This window comes from Anopheles cruzii, chromosome 2, assembly GCF_943734635.1.
Source record: "Anopheles cruzii chromosome 2, idAnoCruzAS_RS32_06, whole genome shotgun sequence".
In the NCBI taxonomy this organism is placed as follows: domain Eukaryota; kingdom Metazoa; phylum Arthropoda; class Insecta; order Diptera; family Culicidae; genus Anopheles; species Anopheles cruzii.
Genome location: NC_069144.1, coordinates 44,279,181 through 44,303,449, shown reverse-complemented (window position 1 = coordinate 44,303,449; position 24,269 = coordinate 44,279,181). Strand labels below are relative to the sequence as shown.

The window sequence follows — 24,269 nt, the reverse complement described above, 5'->3', positions numbered from 1 at the left end:
CCTTCACGTGGATCGTCTTGAAGGCTTGTACGACCACTATTAAATTCAGCAACTCATCTTTCCACTGTACTAATTGAAGGCAAAGAGTCCTGATACACTTTCAACATTCGTTCATAAAATTCCTTTGCTTTTAAACATTTCAAAAATAATAATTCAATCACTGATCACGATATGACAATCACGATACTTGATTTTTTCCATTGTAAAAAATACTATGACAAGCCGATACTAAATGGCTTGTAAACAAAGAATGAATTGAAAGATCGTAATAAAACTTCACATACGTTCATATGAAAAGTGAACCAACATAAGCAACATAAATTTAGGCTACTAGCAGCGTTCTCTGTTGTTGAAGTTTCTTTTCAGTGGCAAACCAGGAACACTTCTCTCACTCACAAGCGATTGATAAATTGTTAACATTTTGATTGATGATCGCTTTCCGCACCGAGTGGCAATAGGCAGATGGTTTCCCCTTGAAATCGATAACTCAATGACACATTATGGTACGAGCCGGTTTCGGACCACTCATCGGTTGAACGGTCCGATTGATTTATGGCCTCACTCACCGGGAACCCAGGAAGCCAGTTATTCCAGGATAGTAAACCACTTTGTAGTCCCGGTTTAATCCGCTTAACCCTATCCGGGTACTCAAGAGTCCGGTGCTGCTAATCCATCGGTACTTCAGCCAGGTTAACTGATACCCCCCACACACGTGCAGCCGCCTTTTAGCGCCACACGCGCTCGACGCATAAAAGTGTGTTTTCCTACCGAGCCAACCGGGATATTGGCGAGCATCAAAACAAATCGATGATCGTCACCATCATCGCCTCTGGTCAGCGCCGTGTGTGTTGTTTCCGGTGCAGTGTCGCGTTTGCATGCTTTTATTACCCAGCTTCAAAGTGAAACCGCAACCGCTCGAGCGAGACGGTGATCGAAGAAGTTGCTTCGCGGTTTTCTTGCAAGAAACCGGGCCGTTGTTGCTCCTAACCGTCGCTCGATAAACACCGGAGTTCCGGATGGGCGCACGTTGGCGCCAAACAAATCGCCTCCCGTGCCGGGCAGCCACCTTATCCCGCAGGCTCTGTAAGCTCGTGGGAAACGTTACGCCAGTTGTTGGCACTTCAACTGTCGTGTGTGGGTTGGCTGGTGATGCAAAAGTTCGCCCACGGTAGCATGTGGGCCGACGATCTTATCGACTCCGGTGCTCGACACTCGCACAGGTGTACGGTGACCGAGATCCAGTGGCGCTCGATGTGCCGAGGAACGAACGAGCTGCATGTATTGTTGGATGTTGAAATCATCATCGGTTAAAAGTGTATGTTACAATTCAAAGATCCACAAAAATTAATATAAAGAAAATCTAGTTCAATAATTTGAAATAAAAATAAAAAAACTAGCCATCACGTGTCACGAGTTTAGCCGAGCTCGAAAGGTGCGATCCAACGCGGAACCGTCCATTACTAGGCTCCCCGCCTGGGTTCCTGAAATAAAACCCTGCGGCTCGTGCACGTACTCCACTTGCGTGCAGCGCCCACTTCAGTCGTGAATTTCACGGTTATTAATAGCAAGCCGCAACCCAGAGGAAGCCGCAGAGACGCACACTGACCGAGGCCTATTTTACGGTGACCAGAGCACGCGCCCGACCCCCGAAAGATGCACTCGTTGCGATCGACATGCACTTGAAGCCCCAAAAGGAAGCACAAGGAAACGTTTACCGTTCTTCTTTCATCCTTCCAAAAAACAGCGAAAAAGAAGCCGGAACGGAACGGGACCAAAGGCAACCACAACATTGGCAAGCTCCGTTGCAATCGCGGCATGATGTAAGCCCGTTGGACTTTGTCGGGCCGGCCCAACAAAACAAAAACCGGGTTAATGTTGATGTGCGGGTTGTTTATGCTGCGCGAAAAACGGCACCTAACCTCCCACCCGAAAACGGGGGACAACAACGGGGGGCAGGCAGCGAGGGGAGTTAGTGAGGTCTTCTTTGTTTCGCCCTTTGCGCGTGGCCTTTTTTCGGCGCTTTCGGACAACAAATCGTCTCACAAGCGGGTGGGGTCGGGTCGCTGTTGAGTAACTTGGGAACCACTTGGGTACGTGCTCAGGTAGACACCGGGGCCACAACTGACCTCCCCTAAGCCCGGCTCCCGGCCCGTTAGTCAACCCGCGGGGCGGGATGAGGAAATGGCCAAAAAGACGCATTGGCTACACGCGCATTATGTAAATGCGTACGGCGTACGCGCGTCGGAAGCAAGCGCAACCCGAACGAGCGAACCTGGAGGACGCGGAGTCACGTAATGGGCATTCCGATCCAAGGCTCCGCGGGTGTTCGGTGTTTCCGGTGCTCCGGTACAACACATTCCGCGTTGGCCCGCTTTTAGCCCGGTGATCGAGCGTTCTGGGAGAGTGCAATGCCCAAGTCCCGGCAGGGGCCGTGCCGTGCAGGGATTACCCGGGTGCTGCAATTTCCCCAGGCGCGCCATTTTCCAATCCAAGACACAATTCTTCAAGTTGTTTGGCTCTTTTTTACTATGTTTTTTGCCAACAGAACAGTGACTTTGGAGCGGTTCTTGGTCAGTTTTCTCGTACTGTTGAGCAGAGCTACATTGTATGAACCGTTGGCTATGGCATTGTCTCAAATAAATCGTAAACGACTGAATATTTGAAACACATCAACACTAACCAAGATATTCTTAACCATTGTCTAAACTTCTGAAAACTTCCTTTTGCTACTCCGACAATAAAGTGTTGCAGTATCAAGCTGTTTGAGGTCAAACAATCGCTCAAATCATTAAAGTTATGATGCAAACTGTCTTCTTCTTCTTTTTCAAACCCCCCCAATCATGCTCATTTGGCACGTACTGGCCCAATTCATCAGAGACCTAAGAGCATTGCCCTACTAGACGTGATTTTGGCCAACTCCTGGCCAACACACTTTTGTTGATACAAATCAACTTCCAGAATCTTTCGCGCCGCCAAGAAGGCGCTTTGTACAGTGATGCTGGTGATGATTTGAAGCACTACTTGTCACGAAAATCGAGGACCTTTTTGGGCAAGTGCGAAAAGTAAATACGGAATACCCTTGTTGAAAACGGAAGACAAGTTCTGAGAGCGACACTATACGACCACACTCACACGCGCCACGCACGAGTTCGCAATCAACAGTTCACTAACCCTTTTGCGTCGCGTTAGTTTGTTTTCTAAAAGGTTTTCTTTGGCCTTTTTTTCCTTTAAAAATACTCCCCAAAGCCACGCGGGACACGCGGCCCCGCGTTATCGGGGAAAACTCCCCGCGAACGAACGGTGCGGTGCTTAATCACTAGGCGCGCGAAAATAGTCCTAAATCACAACAACGCGCACAAACCGCACCACCAACCCATTAGCAGCCGACCCCGCAGCATTACCGGGAGCAGCATCTCCGTTGGGATAGTACGTTGTTTTGGCTTCTGGCCGTGCAAATAACATCGTCCTCGTTTGCGTCATTCTGTCGCCCCGGTCGCGCGGACCTGTCAGACTCGGTGACACTTCCGGATCATTTCGTGCGCGTGGGAATCGCGGATCACCGAGGGGAGGGCACCGAGTGGCCGTGCCCTGCGAGAGAGGTGTGTCTTATGCTGACCTCACCGCACTGAACACAGTGCCGACGGCAAGTACGCCGGATGAGAGCGGGGGATTTTCGGGAAAATTGTATCCCCCGGACCGCCGCCGGCCGGCTTTTCGTCATTTTCCCGGATCCGTCCGGATGTTCAGCGTGATTGTTCATCATGATGCCACATTAATATGCCAAAAAGCTGTCCCCGCAGCGGGCGAGAGTTTAATTTGCCGGTTGTACTGTGGTGGTTTGTTGTGAAGTCGCTTGTCGGTGAGCTCGCTTGTCACCTTTCCGACGAGGTGTGTGTGGCGAATAAGCACCGGATAAGCCTCCCTGAGAAGGCCATCGGTTGGGACTGGGATGAGAAAAATTAATTCTATTCAGATCACCGCCAACACGCGAGGTCCTGGTTCCAGATTGGCCCCACATCCTACACGCGCCTAGATTAGAGACACCTTCTCCTGCGGCCATACTCGAACCGGGACGAGATCCAATTTGAAGCGGCGCACACGCAAAAAAACTGCAACCGTAACGGCCGTCCTTCGTGGAAGGGTCCCTTTAAGTCGGTGCCGCCGCCAAGTCGAATTCCGTAGCACGCACGCGTGTCCCACGGCCCACGGAGTGTCTGTGGGAGCTGCTGGCGGACCGCGTTCCGATCCGTGGCGGAATTTCCGTGGAAATCTATTGCTGGTCGACCGGTGCAGACGTCGGCCGATGTCTTGTCGATACCCGTGTTTGCCTGCCGATACCGTGTACCGGAATTAAATGGGCCCCGCTGGGTACGACAGTTGTACCGGCCGGCCGTTCGCAGAAGTTACAATTACGTTCGCCCGAACTCGGTCACTATGCTGGCGGACGGTGGTGGCCATTGAACCGCGAAGGTTCCCGGGAAAACTGTTTCCTATCGTTTCCGAGGGGCTGGGAATGCTAGGCCTAGAACCACCGCCCGCCCGGTTGATGTCATCGCGCGGTTCGCCGGAACACGCAAATCAAATGAAGAAAGTGGCCACGGTTGACATCGAATGTTGGTGATCTTCCGTTTGAGGCGGGGAGTTTTTAAATCACGTCCAGAAAAAACTGCACAGTAAGCGGAAGAGTTCAGGAAAAGGACCGAGTATTGTCCGGAGGGTCAATTAAAATACCAATCATACCAACGGCAGGTTTTCCTAACGCAATATGCCATTTCCCCGTGAACCGACCACCGGAATCTGGATTGGGAAACAAACATATTTTGGGCATAATTAGGAGACATTTTTACCGGATACAAAGCATGGCGTAGCATAGCACAGCAAGCAAAAACCAAGAGCCCGGCAATAGAGAAGCTTCCTAGAGTCGAGCGCTAAATTCCAATTACGTATCTTCTGCCACGGACCCGATTAAAATTAATATTGTATTTCCTTTCTGTCTTCTCTCTCTCTCGCTCTCTCTTTTTCTAGGTGAGTCCGGAGCTTATTTGCATTTTTATTGCGGACCCCGAACCGAAAGCGACGGTAAGTCCACTGCCAGAACGAATTACGTTCTCGGTTGCGTTATTAAAATTGAACCGCCGTCGTCGTGGTCGTCGTCGTCGTCGTTGCTGGCATCGCCGGCTGCCCTGCCCTGCACCCTCCTGTCACGGAACGGAATTGCGGTGACCAAAAATGTCCTGGCACGGTGGTTTGAGCGTAATGCTTTTGCCCATTTTCCACCATAAAGCTCCCACACGCCGGCGTTGACGTGTCGCCCGAATCCCGGACTCATCTTTCGGGGTCGCGATGACACCGGCCGGGAAAGAACGGCGCAAATCGTGCAGTTCGCGAACCCGAAGACTTCGCGACCCGACCCTTCGCGGCGGCGACGGTCGCGGCGTGCCAACTCCGGCTCCTCAGACCCGGCCGAGCAAATCGCGGCAAATTGCCCAGCACACACACACACACAGGCTCACGGCATCCGCGCACACGAGCGCGCGAATTTGCGCGACATCGGCCGGAAGAATCTGGGTCAGCGACATGGTTCGAAATTCACGCATGATTTATGAAACGACCGGCCCGCCCCGTCCCAGTCCCAGTCCCAGTCTGTCCGGTTCGGTTGAGTTGAGGCGAAGGAAGTGAAATTATTCATCCACGCCAGAGGAACCCATCGAAGGGGGAGTCGGGGGCCGGAGGACAGCAGAACTTTTAATCGCTCTGTCTGGCGGAATCTGGATGTTCTTGTCGCTAGGTGCCCGGTTCTTTTTTTTACTTGCCGAGGATGATCATTGGTTCGATTTCTTACTGATGCCATTCGATGACACACTGCCATGTTTGGTTGGCGTTCGATGCAACCAACATGACCTCCTTTTTGTTAAGGTCTTACGCGAAATATTCTGATGACACAGTATAGTAACAGTTTTTTTGTTAAATTGCCTCAACCTAATCGGAAATCAGAATATAAAAACCCTTCGTAGAGACTTCGTATTTAGTTCCTATTAATTATTATTGTAACAAAAAATCGGCCAATTTATTTTTATAATAAATCACACAAAGCCGGCCATCTGATGAAAATAAATGTGACATGGCAACACCTCGATGCCATCATCGCCGGCAATCGCTGTGGGTGGTTCGCCATTTCCTTCGCACCGAATGCATCGCACAATGAACGGTAGCGCAAACTGCATCCGGAGCGACGAGGGAGACGATGTTCGGGGTTCGCGATCATTATGACTGCCGACCGCGTTGTTTTTTTGTTGTTCCTCGAGTCATGTGGTTCTTCCATACGCGACTCCGGAACATATATACGGAAGCGCGACACGCGCAACACTTCAACACGCCGCTGCACTCATCCACCATGGCATTATCTTGGAATAAGCGAGAACGGGACAGCACTTCCGTCCGTCCGTTTCGAGCAGTCGATTGTCGCAGCGTTACTTCGTGGACGACGAGCGAAATCATTTGCGTCCGACGGAAATCTTCTAATTTAACCTAACCTACCGCGTCTAAATTACTTCCGTGACGCGAGTGGCATTCAAAGATCGCGAAGGAACCTCGCAGCGCATCGAAGTTGGGGATTTCTGTTTTCTTCTTGCCAGCAACCGCAGCTCGATGATCGTTTAATGATTAAACTTCTGTTCGCAAAAACCGTCGGTCGATGTCAAGGTGCGGCTTAACTCGCGGAACCCTTCGATAACGGAATCGAGTTCAGGAAACACATTCACCTACATGGCCCGACGGTGTCCTTTGGTGTCAATTTCAATTACAAATTGGCGACTATCAATGGTGGGCCTCAAATTGCGACTCGCTCCACTCTACTTTCCTATCAGCACGCAGCCGGTAATGATGGGTTATGAAAATCACTTCAACGTTTCAGGCCAACAACAAGAACTGGATTCATGTGCTGAAACTTCATCAACGTTTCGCCCAACGCACCTATGGCCCAACAGTTTGCGACTTTCGTCAACTTCCCATTTCCAGTAGCTCCGCTCGGGGGCCCTCGGGGTCCCCAGAGCAGAAGTTTCCAGGCAGAACGGGGGAGGGCCTCCAAAGTTCCCCAAAAAAGGCCACCGGTTGTTGGGAATGCCGGCCGGGCACCGGATATCCGGAGGCCGGTACCAGGAGGCCACTTATGAAGTCCCTTGGGGTGGGCCGGAAAATTGTACAAAATTGTCGGAAAAATTCCACGCCCGTGACCTTGGTGCCCTGGAACGGAACATTGTCAGAAATGGCTGCCCAATATTTACCTGTTCCGGGGGCTGATTTGGCCGCCCGTGCCGGGTCCTCTGCCCTTATTTGATATTGGAAAATGAATCAAGTTGGGCGCCGCCTCGAATGCTCTTCACAGTGCGGTGTTACTTCAAACATACGAACATTCCGGCGAAGAAATCGGGCCACATTTAGTGAAGCTGTTCAAACGGTAAACCAAGTTTAGTGGGGTTCTATTTTCATGCATTACCCATCTTGCTGGAACCTGTGCGTGTTCTTGGAGAACCATTTTTCCAAGACCTCGGAGACTTATTCGGAAGATATTTGGTTTTGTGTATCTTTTAAATATCGACCTTTGCCAGAATACTGCTTTGCTAGTCAAAAATCTATTTTTAGTCAAAAAATACTATATTTATGATAAATTATGCAGTTGCTTAACATGTCCACGCCCATCTAAAGCGAAAAGTCCCACACTATTAGCTTGCCAAATTGCGTCATCAGACCGATGAAACCGAATCGTCACCCGCAGAACATACGTTCGACATGAAAGTACAACTGTCACCCACAACCAGTGGCCGATTTCCCGCAAGTGAAGAAGTAATTTTCCACGAAAAGATGGGAAAACCTTCCGTTCCTTGCCTGATCGGTTCGACTCGACCGATCGATCACACGCGCGCCGCTCGCATTGGCAATCGATTACGCTGAATTCTTGCTGGACCACTGATGGGATGGGAGGTGACAGGCATTTTCTTTTTGCCTTTGCCTTTGTGTTTTTCCGGTGCATTTTAAAATGCCCACCGTTTCCCACACACACGCGACGGCGGTTGCATGGGTGGGTGGGTGGGTGGTTGGCCGGAAAAAGGGCGCGGTGCGCGAGTGCGTCAATAAATAATTAGTTGGTAAAGGCGCAGCGCACACCGGGACATGATTCATTTATCACATAATTAGTCTCGCCCTGTCTCCGTCTCGCTCGTGGAGGGAGAAAGTTTGTCCGTCTCAAGATCCTGGCACTCATTGGAAGGCCACTCGCCAGCACCGCGCGCCGCGTTCTTTCCCCCAGCCATTCCGACGATTCCGATTCTGGTTGGCTGGCGTTCGATTCGAGGCGGCGGCGCCGAGCCTCCGCCTCCTTCGATGCACTTCTGCACCTCTTCTTCCACACGCACACAAACACACATAAGCCCATTCGCATTGCGCGCTGCATTCCATCGCGGTCTCGGTCCTCTGCTTCCTTGGGCATCCGTCGTCGTTGTGCAATGCTCTCTCTTTCGCTCTCTCTCTGTCTCGTTCGCGCTGCCCATCATCATCATCATCATCGGCGGCGACCGCGAACGGCAGACAGACACTCACCACCTCGCGCCGATCATATGGTGCGGTGTCTGGTCGCTTTTCCTCCGCACCCACCCATGTCCGTCTTCCACCCCCCGTCAGGGGTAGGGGGTGGGGAGCGACCAGACGCCCGTTGCAATATTTTCTGTATTGACCATCCGAGCCGTCGTCGGAGCCGCCCGCCGCCTCGGTGGGCGCGCAGGTTTCCGTTTCCGCCGACGAGCTTCGTGTTTTCGCTTTTCATTTCGCCCGATCGTGTCCGTTCTCTCTCTCTCGCGGCGCCCGAAGTGCACTCGCGTGAGTGGCCGCTTTCGATTTCACGGCGATGTGGCGCTATCTCGCTCTGTCGCATGCCACAACCAGAATTGCACAATACCGGGGGTGGCTGTGTGTGTGCGAACACACACCGGCGGCGAATCAACAATCGTCGGCCGTGGCACTCACTCACAGCGCCGAATCTCCATCCCGAGCCTGGAAAATGCGGTTTCGCTTTCCGGATAGTAAGAGTCGGGCCAACTGGCGCTCACGCTGGAAGGTCGACGCGAGTCGCGCTCTCTCTCTCTCTCGCCGACACGGTGGTGTGCGTGAGTGCCCTCGTGGCACTCACCGGAGTGCGAGAGGGCGACGGAGAGCGCGTTGGGGCGAGCGAGAGCGAACGAACGGCGCAAAAAGTAGAGGAAGGTCGGAGCACCAGGCACCGTCGGAGAGCTGTCATTTCTTGTGTATCGTTTCGTCATTCCGATTCAAGAACGTACGAAGTGAAGTACGCGTTTTGTTTTATCGTTCCGCCGTCGTCGTCGTCGCGGACGTCGTCGTTCGCCGTGGTCGCGGGTTGCGGGTTGTGAGATTGTCACCGCCGCTAGTAGTCACAGTGTCACAGCCGTGCCGCCAACAGAGCGCCGCCGTATAGTGATTCGAGCGCGCGCGTGTCCACTTCATCACCGACCAACCGACCGGTACCGGAATTAGCACCGGAAAATCCCGAGTTTCCCGAGCCGGACGGATAGAGAGACGCTTTCGCCTTTTTTGGGGGCCTCGTGACGGAAGGGACTGTGACGAAAACCTGAACACGAGTTTCGGTGCCGTGGAAAACCGGGTTCGGAAAAGTCGTTTCAACCAGTAGAGTGACCGGGGTCGGAACCGGTGGAAATTCAGTGGAAAATCACCGGGGCCCTTTGGAATGTTGGAGAAACGTTCGCGAGCCGCAAAATAGAACGCCGTAAACCACACACACTCTCAGCTACTACCTCAGCAACCGAAACGTCGTCCGAACCGGGCAGGCGGACACGGGAAAATAGTGCAAACTCGGGAAAATCGGGGAGGAAAAATGTTACAGTGCAAACGGTGTGCAATTTTATGACGCATGAAAGTGGGGCAAAGTGCATCCAACAAAACACAGGCCACCGCCAAGTCTTCGGTGCGGTGCCGATCGCGGAAAATGTAAAAAACCCACGACATCCCAAAGCCAGAGAAGATGTAGAGAGGAGATCAGTGAGCCAAACACACACACACCCAGTTGGCGGTTTCGTTGTTTTTTCGCGTTGTTGTTCACTTTGTTACCTAGCCAAATTCCCGAATGTTTATGAATTGTTGGTCCGATTGTTGCTCCGTTCCCGGCCACGTGCTCCCGGGGTGTTTAAGAGAGAGAGTGTCCTGTGTGTGCCTGTTCTTATGTGTGTGCCGCGTGTAAGTGTGCCACCAACAGTGTGAAGTGATGGCTGTTGATGGATGTGCAAACTCTCAAGAATCGCTCGCATCAAAGTAACAGTCAAACGTCGAGCCCCAAATTGGCTGCTGAAGGACTCTCAGCCTGCGTCATCGGCCGCCAGCGGATAGAGAAGCAGGATGGATCCGGCCATCAGCGTCGGCATCGGCAGCGGTCTCGTCGTCGCGGACGTTACGCGCTCGGCATTCGGTGGCATCGTTGCATAACCGACGCCCGTTTTGGTGGTCAACCCGAAGCATTCGCCCCCCAAAAAGGGCTGTACTTTGATTTATTTGCTAGAGAATCAGTTACGCGAGCTTCGTTAAGTTTTTTTCGTTCGGTCGTGCGCGCCCGTGTGTGAGTGCATTGTTTGCTGTGATTGGAATATTTTGTAACGCCCGTAACGCTCTTTTGCGCGGCGATCAGAATTCGAATCCCGCCACAGAGCAAATGTGGAGCCACACGGAGGACTGTGAGACTTAACAGCGCGAAGAGCCCTCCCCGGTAGTGGTCCAGAAGTGTCTAGTGTCCCACAGTGTCCAGCCCAGGGACTGAAAGGAGTGGAAGTTTTACGAGGTGGCTCAAACCATGATGATGCTACAGCATCTACCGCCATCCCATGCGTTCGTGGCCGGCGCAACGACGGCGGCTGCCGGTGCACCCCCGGCCACATCGCCCTCGCCTCCGGTTCCGGCGGAAACACCAACACCTCCACCACCACCTACAACGGAAGTAGCGGACCAGAAGTCGGCCGCTGTGCCGCTGGCCTCTCCCCGGCCGGAAACTCCGAAACAATCCCGGATGACGGTCGTGCGCCATGTACACCACCATCACCATCCGGCACACCACCGGCACCAGCACCGGGCGGATTCGGAATCCCCGGAGCGCTCTCCCACACGACGGCGCTCGAGAAGTCCCCGAGGGCCCGAGGAACCGACGAGGGCCGCCTCGCGATCAAGATCACGTTCGCGGTCCCGCTCGGTAACACCGGACAGGCAGGAACCTCCAGCGGCCCCACAGCAGCCCGAGCGTGCCAACGTCATCCGGTACATCAAGGAAGAGCGCCCCAGTTCCATCATCCGCCGGGCGTCCGTGACCGGGGAGTTGAGCGGGGCCGAGCCACAGCTCAAACAGGAACCGTCCCGGGAGGAGTTTCCCGAGCCGCGACGTCGCCATTACAGCACCGGTGCGGACGAAGACGAAGAGGATCACGGCCGAACGGCCGCCCGTCCCAAGCTGACCGACTACTCCACCCCGTACCGGAGTCCGCACGCGCGGCTCCATCTCCACCACCACAAGCGGTCGACGTCGGGCAGCGATTCGGCCGCCAGTCCCCGGAGTCGGCCCACAGATCACGAAGACTCGGACTACAGTGAGCGGAGTCACGGGCGGGCGACGGAAGTGATCCGCCGGACCGCGGTTCCGACGGACTGCGAGCGGCTCCGGTTGATGGCCGCGAAGCGGTACCCCACCGAAGACCGGGGCGCCGACGGGGACGAGGAGCTGGACGAGGAGGAACTGGAGGAAGACCTGGAGGAGGACCTGGAGGAGGACGAAGATCTGGACGCACCGCTGGACCTGTCGATGAAGATCCAGCGGCGCCCGCGGAGTGGCTCGGTCACGGAAGACTCGGACGATTCGGCCGGGCCGGACTACGCGGAGCATCATGCCCGGCTCGGGGGCACCGAGAGTGCCGCCTACAAGAAGAGTCTAATGAAACGCTACCGTAAGTGTCCCCGAGTTCTCCATTTAATTCTCTCCGACACGGACACTCTGTCGGACTTTTAAACGGCGACGGCGACGAGACCCTTGCGAACCCCGAGGCCCTAGGTCCTGCGGGGTCTACATCTTCAAAGCGTTCTTCACAGGTCGGGGAAGAATAGGGCGGTACCTCGCCACTTCCGTTGCGCGGCCTTTGCTTTTCAATAACGTTCGATACATTCGATGGGAATTGGGTCATCGACAAAAGCGAATCCCTCTGCCCGAACCGATCGGGTTGTGGCTGCGGAACCGTTGCCTTCTCGACGTTAAAAGAGTCGCAAGGAGGTGCGCCCCAAGAGGCAGCCCGAAGCAGCTGGAGGTCTGAGTTCCAGAACTGAGATTTTCTGGAGTGTGTCGCAGCCGCGAGCGTGTGTTCCCCTCCTGCTGGTGGAAAAGGGGTCTCTGGTCTTGCTGTTGCCAGCCACTGGGTTGTTCCGGGACATCGTCTCGTCTGGGGTTTCTTTTTGCACAAACGCTACTTCGGCTACTTTTGCATAACTTCGTCTACTTGGGAACCGGGGCTCCGGGGATTGCCGGAAGGCAACAGGCCGTTGTCGTTCTGGCGGGTTGTGAAGTGCCAGGCAGCTGGATTCGTCACCACGCACCGGGTCCAATTCGGTTTGGCACGGTGGCACAGAGCGTTTCATTCCGCAACTCTGGACCTTTTCGGGGCCGCCTCTATTGCGCTTCGACTCCTACTGTTTATTTTTACTTGGAATTCCAATACCTTCGGCGTATGTTTTCGGGAAACAAGTTTCCGGACCGGCGGCGGTGGTCCGGCTCTCGGATGCAGATCCAAGCGCGACGATTTGCCATTTCGTTTGACGTCAATCCGGCTGCCGCCGTGTGGTTGTGGGACGCTAGGAGTGCCCCCAGTAATTGAGGAAGATGTTGTTTTCGGATGGCCGCGACTCACACAGGAACCAGTTTCTGTCTGGGCAATTCTGGGACGATTTAAGCACAAAATTCCCCAACTTTGACAACTTCTGGTTTGTGGACCTTCAAATGACGCCAAAGGAACACTCGCCCGCTCGCTCTCGTCACGTTCGGGCGGCCCTCTGGGACCCGAAGTTGGTGGGGTCCTCGATGGCAAAAAGTTTTCCGAAACGCGCCAAAATGGAAGCAGAAAATCGATAGTGGCGAAAAATTGGCACAAAATAGCGTTCGCGTCCGGGGAGGCCAACCCCCCGTTAGCTGAGCCGGGGCCATTAGTCTTCATTTTCGCCGCGCCACGTCGCGGTAGCTACTTCTGGCTACTTCCATTTGTGGGCCGTTATGTGGGCTACCGAAATCGATATTCCGTTTATTCTTGGGGTCGCGTGTCTCCCATTTTGTGATCCGATCCACCGATCGTGATAAGACAAATGTTTTGCTACTCTTCAAGTATGCGTCAGTCGACCAAAAACGAGTCCTCCAGTCCCGAAAATAACAAAAGTAATCGCCAAACCGATGCCGTAATCTTGAACCTGGCACAAGAATTTCGCATTACACCACCGCACCGCGCGAGAACGTTAAACAGTTCCGCCATAAACAGATGTGCTCCTTGGGTCTTCCCCACCCTATCTCCCGGGTCGGAAGCACGAGAATCATTTGCGTTGTTTAAAACCCCCCGGGAACACACCGCGGTGCGTCCCAGAAGAGTCCCAGAAAGAAGATCATCGTCTCACTCTGTCATCATCGTCGTCGTGATCGTCGCGCGAATGTGTGTGGGCGCGCCGACTGACAACACCCACGATCGGGCGGGCTGGGCGATAAACAAATTGACAGCTACACGGGTTTACCAACCAGGGGGAGAGCTAGGGCGGTGGTCCATTACACAACCCCCGGGCGGCGGCGGCACTGACGAAGCGCCATCTGTTGATCGAAAGTAGAAGAAGTCGCGTTCGCGTTCGCGATGATCGACGCGAATACATCGTTCCGTGACTTTCGCTCGCCTGCAGTTCCGTGTGCAGTCTCTTTCTTTCTCTCTGTCTCCCTCTCTCTCTTCTGGGTGCTCCCCTTTTTCTCTTTCTCACACTCGCACTCGCGGGTTGGGGATCACAGTTCGCGCGAACTCGGCGGGGAGATCATCGCGGCAGGCGCACTCCAGACGTGCGCACGCGCGCGCTCTTTGGCGATCGACCGATCGCCTGCGTGTGTGTGTGTGTCTTGGAGTGGAGCTCTCCCCCCCCGTTGGAGGACGTATAATATTCCCGTTTCCCGGTTGCTGACGCTCATGGCACTTGCCACGGTCGGCGGCCTCTCATCGGGCGCTAAACGGGTTTCGGGATGGAAGCGGGAAGCTCGGGAAGTCACAAGATGTGTGTTTGTGTGCACGTGTGTGTGTGTGTCCTGTTGATCCCCTCGCGGGGCATTGTCACTTTGCCCACGAGGAACCAGCAGAACCAGAATGTCCAGAGATTCTGCGCGCGATCCTCGCGTATTGGTATGGGTGCAACAATTTGCATACCCACACACACAGACACATCCCGCGATCGTGCGTGTGTGTGTGTAGAGGGGGGTGCGGGCGAAGAAAGGCGCTTGCGGGAGGTGACGATGATGATAATGGACCGTCGTCCGGTTGCAACGCGTGAAATCAAACCGCGCGTGGTCCGAGAAAGCGATCCGCGGGGCGAGCGAGTGAAAGAGAAAGATGATGGGGGAACACTGAAAGGGGAGCACTGGTGGGGTGGTGCGGTGGCGCAGCATCAGGAAGGCATGAACTGACAGAAACCGATTGTACTGTCGTTTCAAGTTCAAGGTCTTTTTCATTGCGAAGATCGGCTGCGACGGCGGCCGCGATGCGGTGCGGTGGTGGTCCGGCCGCTTCCAACGGTCCCGTTGCTGGCCCGTCCCGTCCCACCCTGGGGTCCCGATTAGTTAAACATAATTAATGTTGCTCTTTTTCTGTGTGCACCAGGCATACTGTTGTTGTTGCTCTTTCCGCACGCATTCCAGAGGAGATACGCGCGCGGAGAAAGTGTGATGTAAACCCGGCTGTTGTTGGTTGTTGTTCTGTTTGCCAGGTCTCCTGAGAGGTCTCTCTTGACCCCGAGCTAAATTTGTTTACAAAATTTTCATGAAATTCCTCACTGAAAAAGATACACTTTTTAACACTGTAAATTAAACGCTTGCCAGAGAGTTTGGCGTTGCTAATTTCGAAGACACCACAGGCCTTACTGCGAATGATTTATATGAGCTTAAATGTTGCCACAAAGCCTGTGGCGGCCCCGGGGCACCACCACCCGGTTGTCAGCCGGGAGCCGTGCATTGTTTCGTGATGGATGCTGTGACGCTTGCGACAGCAGCGAAACCGGCTTCTGGGGCGGAATGAGAAAAATGATGAACTTTTCTGAGCAAATTTATGTTACTCGTTCTGCGTACCGCTCGCCCGGGCCGGTCAAGAGAATGCAGTTTTTGCCCCCGGGGGGTTGGCAGGAAAAGAGAAAGTTAAAACCCAGTAAAACAAGAACCCTCACTTTGAGCCTATTTTTAAAACCGTTATCTAACGGCTTGGCGGCTCTGTTTACCATTTTTGCTGGCACGAACCTCGAACGAACAATATTCCGTCGCTGCACTTTGCCGGCTGCAGCACGGCCCTCCCGGGTGGCCAGCGCAAAGATGCCCGGACCCCGACGGACATCCTTTGGGAAGAGGCCTGCCAAAAAAAAAAAATATGGCGCGCTGACTTCATAATTCGTTCGGCTAATCTACTTTTCCGCCGACATCGTTAAGATTCTTGATTCAGCCCCAGTGTCTTAGTGACAGTGTCGCCGGGAGATGTGTTGCTTCCTCATTCGAACGGGGCGGTCCTCGGCGGCGGCGGCCGACGATCATCGTCGATCGTAACTCATAGCGAAGCGAAACGAGCGAATTGTGAATAAACAATTCGGTGTGGGGTTCGCACCGCTACGCACCGCTCGGTCGGAATTGAGGTTAACTGTTTTGTTGGTTTCATTTTCACGCCAGCCGGCACCCGCGGGACAAGGATCGCGCGCTGGTCTGACAAATTAAGATTCGCATTTCCTCGAATTTTATCAACTAAGTAACACGCATTCGAGCATCAATTATTTAGTTTATTGTGTGAATCAACATTCAACAAAATGTTCGACCGGGTGTTATGTAAAGCGCCGAAGGAGTCGGCACCGACCATGACCTACCTTACGCGGTTCCTGGTGTGGCTCACCTTCGCGTTCGCTGCTCTCCTCACTAAGCTTTCGGCAGACCTCTGGGGGTCTCTGAGTAAGAAACCGCGAGCCAATCAGCCGGTACCTAATGAATCGAGCCACCTTCAAGCCTAATCAAAGGGGAATCGCGACGAAAACAACTTTATCTTCTCAGGCGCCCCGCCCCGGCGCGGATGGAGCGGCGACTCGCGTAATGTACGCGAGATAATTCGGAACGTGCCTGGCCGGCGGTTTTCGGAGGTCCCGACCGCCGCTGACCGTGGCTGACCGTGGCCTGGCCCGTGGAACATTCGGACGTGTTGTTTTGCAATTAGGTTACCCCACCGGAATGGCCGTCAGCAGACCGGCGGTGTGTCCCGGTGGGGGGAAGGGCGCCGTGCCATAGGCAAATAGGCCCTTCCATCACGAGTGCATCACGAGCGGCAAGTTGCAGCTCCCTTTTTGGTTGAACATTGGCGAAAGCTACAAGGTAGACTGAGATTGATTTGGAACACTAAACTAGAGGTCGGAGGACAACAAAACTGATTTTCTTCCGCAAAGCATGTTGCATAACTCCGGAGTTGATAAGGTTATCTGATCGCCTCACGGTAATGATGTGTGAGATAAAATCACGACTTGATGGCGGAGAAGGCGTGAAAGCTTTCCCTTCCCGAGAACTCAATCCGATCGCACTCTGATCGATCGGACCACGATATGGAGCCGTAATGCAGCCTTTTGATGACGTATGCTGCCGGAGCCCGCTACTCCATCATCACATCTCGCGATTATACAATAAGACATTCCGCTGAGAGCGCCCGTTCGCGCTCGCGCTAATAAAAACAATTCAGGACAAGGTTGTTGTAACTTTTTACACAAACAAACCCGAAGACAGCGCCGCACGCCTCACGATCGCTGTGTGTGTGTTGTGACGAGTGGACCACAACTGCGTGACAGAGGCCGGTGGCCGGTGGACCATTGCAATTATTACGCACGCAAACACACACACCGCAAAGACTACCGGACGGACTCCTAAATGGCAATAACCGCTTCGGTAAACAGTGACCAGAGAGTGCAGTCGGGTGCGTCGCTGCATTCGAACGCACCCGACTGCACTTTTGCCCGATGCACCGGGCCACCGTTTGAGGTGTTAATTTTCCACCGTGAAGGATGTGACGTTAGTGTTCGGGGGGCCATATTAGGCGAAGAAGTCGCTCACATCGTGAGCCCCACGATGAATTCTTTCTCGTGGCAGACACTTCTTTCCTGGATTCTGCCGCCAGCCCCCTGTTCTACGCCGTTCCGTGTACCGTGGAGAGTAAATATTTTGCGATTGACCCACTTCGGCGTTCCGATTCGGGCTCCCATGAGTCCGCGAAAATTTGCGCCATTTGCACAACTGCCACAACTCTCGGAGGACTCTCTCGCGCGGGGTTCAAGCCAAAAATTGGGGCCACGGTTTTCCCGGGCACTTGTTTGGCCAGTTGTGTGGGGGTCGACGACCACTCTTCTTATTGCTCCCACGTGCCTCGCTCAATTTGTGACATAATTTGGTGTTTAATTTGGTGTGCCGAGGTGCCGAGTGCCGAAAAAAAAACGGCATGTGTCATCGGGTTCACAGGTACTTCTTTTTGGCTTCTGGTGGTTGGCCACATAAATCTCTGTTAAATCAAGTCACGGGCCAGCCAGACAAACGGGGCCGAAAACTTTAGCCGGGCCTCCAGACTTCGATCGATTTATCTACTCCCCGACGAGCGGCGCCTAGCGGGACCGGATCCTCTGTGAGATCCCACTGTGAGAGACACGCATCATTTTCCATAAACATGCCCGGCCCGAACAAGGATTTGGGGTTTTTCTGGTGTGCGAAACTTTTCGCCCACCGGCGACCGGAAACCAGCCCAGGTCTGACCGGCAAACGGCTGTCCATTAGGCACCGGGAGTTTGACAGAAGGTGGCCCAACTTTTCGCTCACTTTCAGACGAGAGCACACTTCTTGGCCGTAATCCGTTGGATCATAAATATTAACTTCCCCCCCCAAAACGGTGAATGATTTTCATGTAACGGTTATTATGCTGCTTAGAGAGTATTGGCCAAAGTTATTGTGACATTGACAGGGTTACTTTATTCCGTCGCACTCATGATTGGGCGCAAAATTTCAAATTTCCGTTAGCGGCTCGGTTCCGGTTTATGGCTTGTTCGAGCAACATTTTACGATCCTCTGGGCTGGGTTTGTTTGAAACGCCGTGTTTTTTCACACCAAGTGCTTACAAGTGCGTTTGCGTATGTGAGCTCATAAAGACAGGACTCGTTTGCTTGCCGTGCCGCGCAACCCTCTCTTGACCTTGCCGCTAGCTCGTCTCAAAGCTGCAGGCCGCTTGCAGCCATAAATCGTGCACCATTTTATTGCCCAGCTAAGCAGCTTGCATTGTAAAATGCATTCTTGATGATCCGATCCCGACCATTGTTTCGGTCGCGCGGGAACGTCTTGCTTTTTTCGGGCCGCCAATGTTTTGCACGAACTCTACAAACAGACTGCGACCGACAGCGTTGACATCTCCCTGCTCCTGCTGCAAAGGGGCGCTTCCGATGCAGTTTTACGACCCACTTCAACCCTGCATATCCGTTCGTTCGATTTTACGACTTTTCTTCCGATCGGTGACCGGAACGTCGTAAAACGCTTTTCGGCTTTCCCCTGCACGCGCGCGGGAATCGATGCAAGTAATTATGACGGCAAACATTCCGGACGTCCGCCGGTTGCAAAGAAAAAGACCGCCTTTGCTCATCCGAACACTCTGGGGGACATTGATTGGGTTAGAATTCCTTACCGGTCGCAGCGCCAACGGCAGCAGCAGCAGCAATAGATTAATAGCGCCGACAAGGAAATTAGCGTCATCAGCGTCGTGGGCCCGGTTTTTGGCCCAGGCCGCCGATGGACCGCGAGAAACCTACGCAAAGCGCCTCGCATAAAAGACGACAAGTTTATGTAAGCGCCTTGGCGAGCATAAATTTCCCGGTTTGACGCAACGCACCGCTTTCGGACAGCCGGATCCGGTATCGTGCGCTTGCGCCAAGCGATATGAGTTTGGCGTTCGACGGCCTCCATTCCGGGGGAACCCCCCCCCCCCCCCCTCGACCGATCACCGATCTTTTTCCCCGTGGCACCGGCGAGCTTTCCAGAAGATGCTTAACCATGATGCTCGTCGTGTGGTGGTGGTGGGTTGCGCAAAGTTTTGTGTTGAATGATGGAAATCTGTCGTGACGTCGGCGCTGCGCAAAAGCGCAGCATTCGGCTTTTATGTGTCACTCGCCCCCATCCGCTTTTTTAATCACGAGACCGGGGTGGCGGTGGCGGTGGCCATTGCGGGGCCACCACTACCACGAGCGCCACGAATAATCAACGAGCGCGCCGGATCGAGCCGGAAATTTGCATCATTCATTCAAACTGTCGCAACTCCAACTCCGTCCGCCCCGTCGGAACCGGTTGGCGTCGGCTGGGCTGTGGAGCGGGCGGGCGGTGAGTTTCGTCCGGTCTGGTTTTCTTCTGCTTCTGCTACGAGTTTTTACCTATCCATCTTTTCGACTTCGACCAATGGGCAATGGCCGCCGGCGGTTTCGTTGGTGGACTTGTAATTCCCGAGGGCACGTGGTACCGCGAGCCGCTGCTGCTGCTCTCTCACAGCTGTTCCGTCGATCCAGTCTGGCGATGCTGGGAAGTTTCGCGCGAGACGTTTCGTCGATGACGCGAGAGTGATGGGGGATGGCCGGGAAACCCCCCACAGTTCGAAGGTGTCTGGGTTTTATCGATCGAAGATCCAAGCTCATATATCTGGCAGCGCTTGCAGTAACGGAGTGTTAATCAAGTGAAATGATTCCAAAATGACCCGCCCAACATGCTACGGTTTTAGTTTAAAGCCCTTTTTGAACAACAGTCCCATCGGATCCATCCTTTCCGAATGGCGACGGCACCGAAAACAGCTCGATAATTGTTAAAAATTTACAGCTCCCCAAATACTTAATCCCAGCCCGGTTCCGGAACACGTGATGGAGGTGGAAAACAATTTTCCACTCCGACCTCCGAGGCCGGCGAGCCCGGAAGAAACGGCAGCCAGCAGCGCCGATGCGTGGCCGTTGCATAATTTACCTTTTTATTTTTTGGCGGTGCTCTCCGTGACAATCCGGAGGTCGTTTCGAAAGAGACTTAGAGAGAGAGAGAATATAAAAACCCCAACTACCGGTGAGTTGTGTTCCGAGTGGTTAATCCGTTACCGGTTTTTTAGTAGAGCGAGAGAGAGAGAGAGAGAGATGTGGGCCACAATTGTCACCGCAATTGGTCGGCTTCACGGAAGCGCCGCGCGCCGTAGTGATATTCTGCGAAACGTTTACCTCAATTCGGGGCAGCGTTTTAGCACCCCCAGACTCGTCATGTTGGTCATCGCCACACACACCCCGTATGGAGAGGAGAAACAGGTGACCCCATGTGATGAACGAGGCATGAAGCTGTCCGCCCGCGTGCGTGCGTGAGTCACAAGCCGGAAAAACGCGGCCCGGCGTTACATAATTTTCCGCGGCGTTTTTTCTCGCATTTCAAACCATCGGGAACGGATGACCGCGGAGGGAACCAAACGATCCGGCGAACGTTTATTTCACCGTCTGACGTTTGGGACACGAAACGGCAACTTTTTATTGGTGAAAATTATGTGTTTTTCGCGTTTTCGGACCTCTCGAACTTCAAACGACGAAAAAACGTCGTCTAAAAGTGTTGATGATGTACAATGTTCCTGGCGCCCAATGTTATGTCACCGACCGGGGCGACCCAATTACTTCTCCACACCGCAAGCGCCCAAAATTACCGCATTATTTCGAGCGCCAAACAAATGTGTGACAATAGAGAGTAAGAGTTTCCGTCGTACTCGAAACCGACCGAAAACGAGGAAGTCCTCGTCGCGGCGGTTGGGGTTTTCGCCGACCCGCTTTCTAGGTCAATGGGCGCCCCGGGTTCGGGTGATCACATGGCGCCCACAGCACGATCGTGTACCCCACTTCGGCCGGGTGTGTGTCTGTGTGTGGGTTAACCGTTGAACTGGGCTTTTGGGGTTTCACTTTTTCACCCGCTCACAAAAGCGAAAGTGAGACGCGGCCACGGTAATCAATTATCGTAGAGGGTACTCGCCCCCTGGGGGGTCCAATTCTGGGGCCTGATATGTCCCCCCCCCCCCGGTTTTTGGGGGTGCATCTCTTGACGGTGACCTTGAAAATTACCATTACGAACGGGCGCCCCCGAACGATGCCCTTATCAGGCCCTTATCATCCTCCCCCTTCGGTGCGCCACTTTCTGTTGTCTCCTTCGCTCCCTGAAATTTCGGTTTAAATATCGCTACCAATCGCGCTCTTAACCTTTTGAGACGATGGCGCCCGGCGATCTCAAGATCCATACCGACGTACTTCAACGCCCAACCCCGTAGGGGCCAGACAGACAGCGCCACTCACACACACACACGGTGACGCGCGAATCTGTGGTCGTGTGAAGATAGGGCCCACCACCCACCGAACCACCCACCGAACGGCCCAGCATCGGTGGCGGCGGCGATTACGCGACCGGTGGCGGATATGACGCAACGCGACGCTTGATGAGCGATGTGTTTTCATTAGCGAGATAAAATCTCCAAACAACCCCCACGGGGCACACACGCAAGGGTGGGGACGGACGGACGGGTAGACCGGCAGAGCGAGGGAGCGGAAGAACAGCCTCCCCGTGCGCTGGCGCTGCGCTGCATCGCGTGTACTTCTCGGCCACTTCCCGAGTCCAGGCCCCTCTTTGGGTTGGTTTGACGGGGAGACAAATGGGGCAACGGCTTTCTTCGTGGCTGGTCATTCCGCTTACCCAAACAAAGCCCCGTATCTAGTTCCGCAATTCCGGACCGGCAATGTTTGGTGACTAATTGTTAAGCAAACATTCAGAGCACGCGCCCGGAAGTGGGACTAATCCACAAAAATTTGCACTGCACTTCCTTCGGAGCGGGGTGCATTAAGGGTGAGGGTGAGCACACATACGGACACACATGTGGCCACACATCGTCCGCTCGGTTCGGCTAGGCAGGCAGGCAGGCAGGAAATTCCATCTTAAAACCGCGTCACATCCTTGGCACAGAAACGTCAGACGCAGCGCAGCGCAGCCAGCGAAGTACACGACCCGCGCATACACGAGGTGTGTTCAAAAAGTTCTCACAATCGGCCCTCTGAGAACATTTTCAACCACCGATAAACGCTGCTTCGGGCCGTAATACAGAGTGTCCAACCAAGCGTTCTTTTTTCCATTTTGGTTATAAAACAGAAACGGCTGAATATTTTTCAATGCTGGATTATTTTTTTGACAAGTTGATTCTTAATTTTTTTTATTAAAAACTACTTCGGTCAAATGTCCACCACAATTGGCTTGGCTATATCAATTTGAATTTGGGTCTTCAGCTCGTAAATGGTTGCTGAATTGTTCGCGTAATATTTATCTTCCACCGCTCCCAAAAAATAATAGTCCAATGGTATCAAATCGAAACTTTTTCGGTGCCAATTCACAATACCACTTCTGATGATTATTCGATTTCCGACGATGGGTCTCAAAATATCGATTGTGGTTGTCGCTGTATGGCAGGTAGCGCCTTCCAGCGCCAAAGCAAATGTCGGCCAAGTTCTCAGCTTCAATTTCGCCAAAGAACCACTAGGGCGGCTGCTTCTTCACTCATTCATACGGCTGCCGAAAACGACGATATGTTTATTAACAAAGCCACAGGGGTAGAAATGAGCTTCAATGCAGTGAACTTTTCAAATATCGTACCGTTTGATTTATGACCTACCACTTTGGCAATTCCTTTTAAATAAATGTTCAGTTTTTCACACAAAATTTGATACAGATTCTTTGCCATCATTTTTTTTGGAGCAGATAAAATAGACGATGAGCCAAAACATGTCCAAGCAAAACAGCTGTCAAAAATTGACTGACTACTCCAAATGACAGAACTTATCACCATCAGTGAGTGACATGAGTAGCAACATAACGCCACAAAAAAACCAAAATCGAGTAGCCCGCGGATATTCAAATGCCTCCATACTTTTTGAACACACCTCGTAACAACACACTCAGACGCTAGTGCACCGCCAACTCGATCTCGACTCCAACGAGAGACGGCATACAATTTGCGGCAGCCCCGCAGACTGTCGTCACCGTCGGCGCGCATCTTGAATTCGACGGTGAGCCGAAATGTGTGCGTGTGTGTGTGCAGGGCACAACATATCGACCTCAAAAAGGAGGAAGAGTCACCTCTCTTTTCGCAACCCCGGACGCCTCTAGACCGGAGTGCAGCGGCTGCATCTCGTCTTGGCGACGAAGACCCGGTCGAAACCTGAATGAAATAATAGCGGGGGGGGGCATGTGTCGTGTGTGTGTGTGCCGTAGTAAAAGGTCACTTCCGAGCGGTGCATCCCACCTGCACCCCCTACCGGGGCCCGGACCCACTACTTCTTCCTGCATCGCGCTCTCGCCGCTTGTGGCCATAAAATAGTAAATTGAGGTAACTAGGACATGAGCGTGTGTGTGCGAAATGTATGCACACCGCACCGGCCACGGTGCGCACGGTGGGGTAGCATTAAAAATAAAAACCCACCCCACGACGCTGCCAACATTGCTGTGGCCCATTGCGATTGGCACAATTCACGTACCTCGCAGAAATCCGCACGAACCGCATCGTGGCTGGGCGCGTTAGGCGTTGCGTGTGTGTGTCTGTTAGTGGGACACTTCCGCCCAGTGGGAGGTGCATCGGAAGTGCATCTCAACTCCCATCCCATCAGCGATGTCTCCTCTGCGAAGGGTCTCCTGCGTCGAAGGTACCAGATCCTAATTCTACAAAGTATCCGCCGATTTTGTTGTCCTCTCGGGTGTCTAGTGTTTGACCACCCAAACAAACCGTATTCCGTGCGTCGACCCACTCTAAAACCCGGCTCGGTCCCCGGTTGGTCGGCAGGTCCGCGGCCTTGTTTAGATCGTCGCACAGATCGGTTGACGATCTTCGCCCCCCCGGTGCATCGACCGAGTACCG

At 53.5% G+C, this 24,269-nt stretch overlaps 1 protein-coding gene across 1 annotated transcript in view; it reads left to right on the top strand.

The window, feature by feature from the left end:
- Positions 1-10,867: 10,867 nt before the first annotated feature.
- The window catches only part of LOC128279131 (ecdysone-induced protein 74EF-like), a 40,137-nt gene continuing 26,735 nt past the window's right edge, over positions 10,868-24,269 (top strand). The window contains exon 1 of the mRNA XM_053017852.1: positions 10,868-12,005. Within this exon, the coding sequence (XP_052873812.1) occupies positions 10,868-12,005 (1,138 nt within the window). The remainder of the gene's footprint in view (positions 12,006-24,269) is intronic.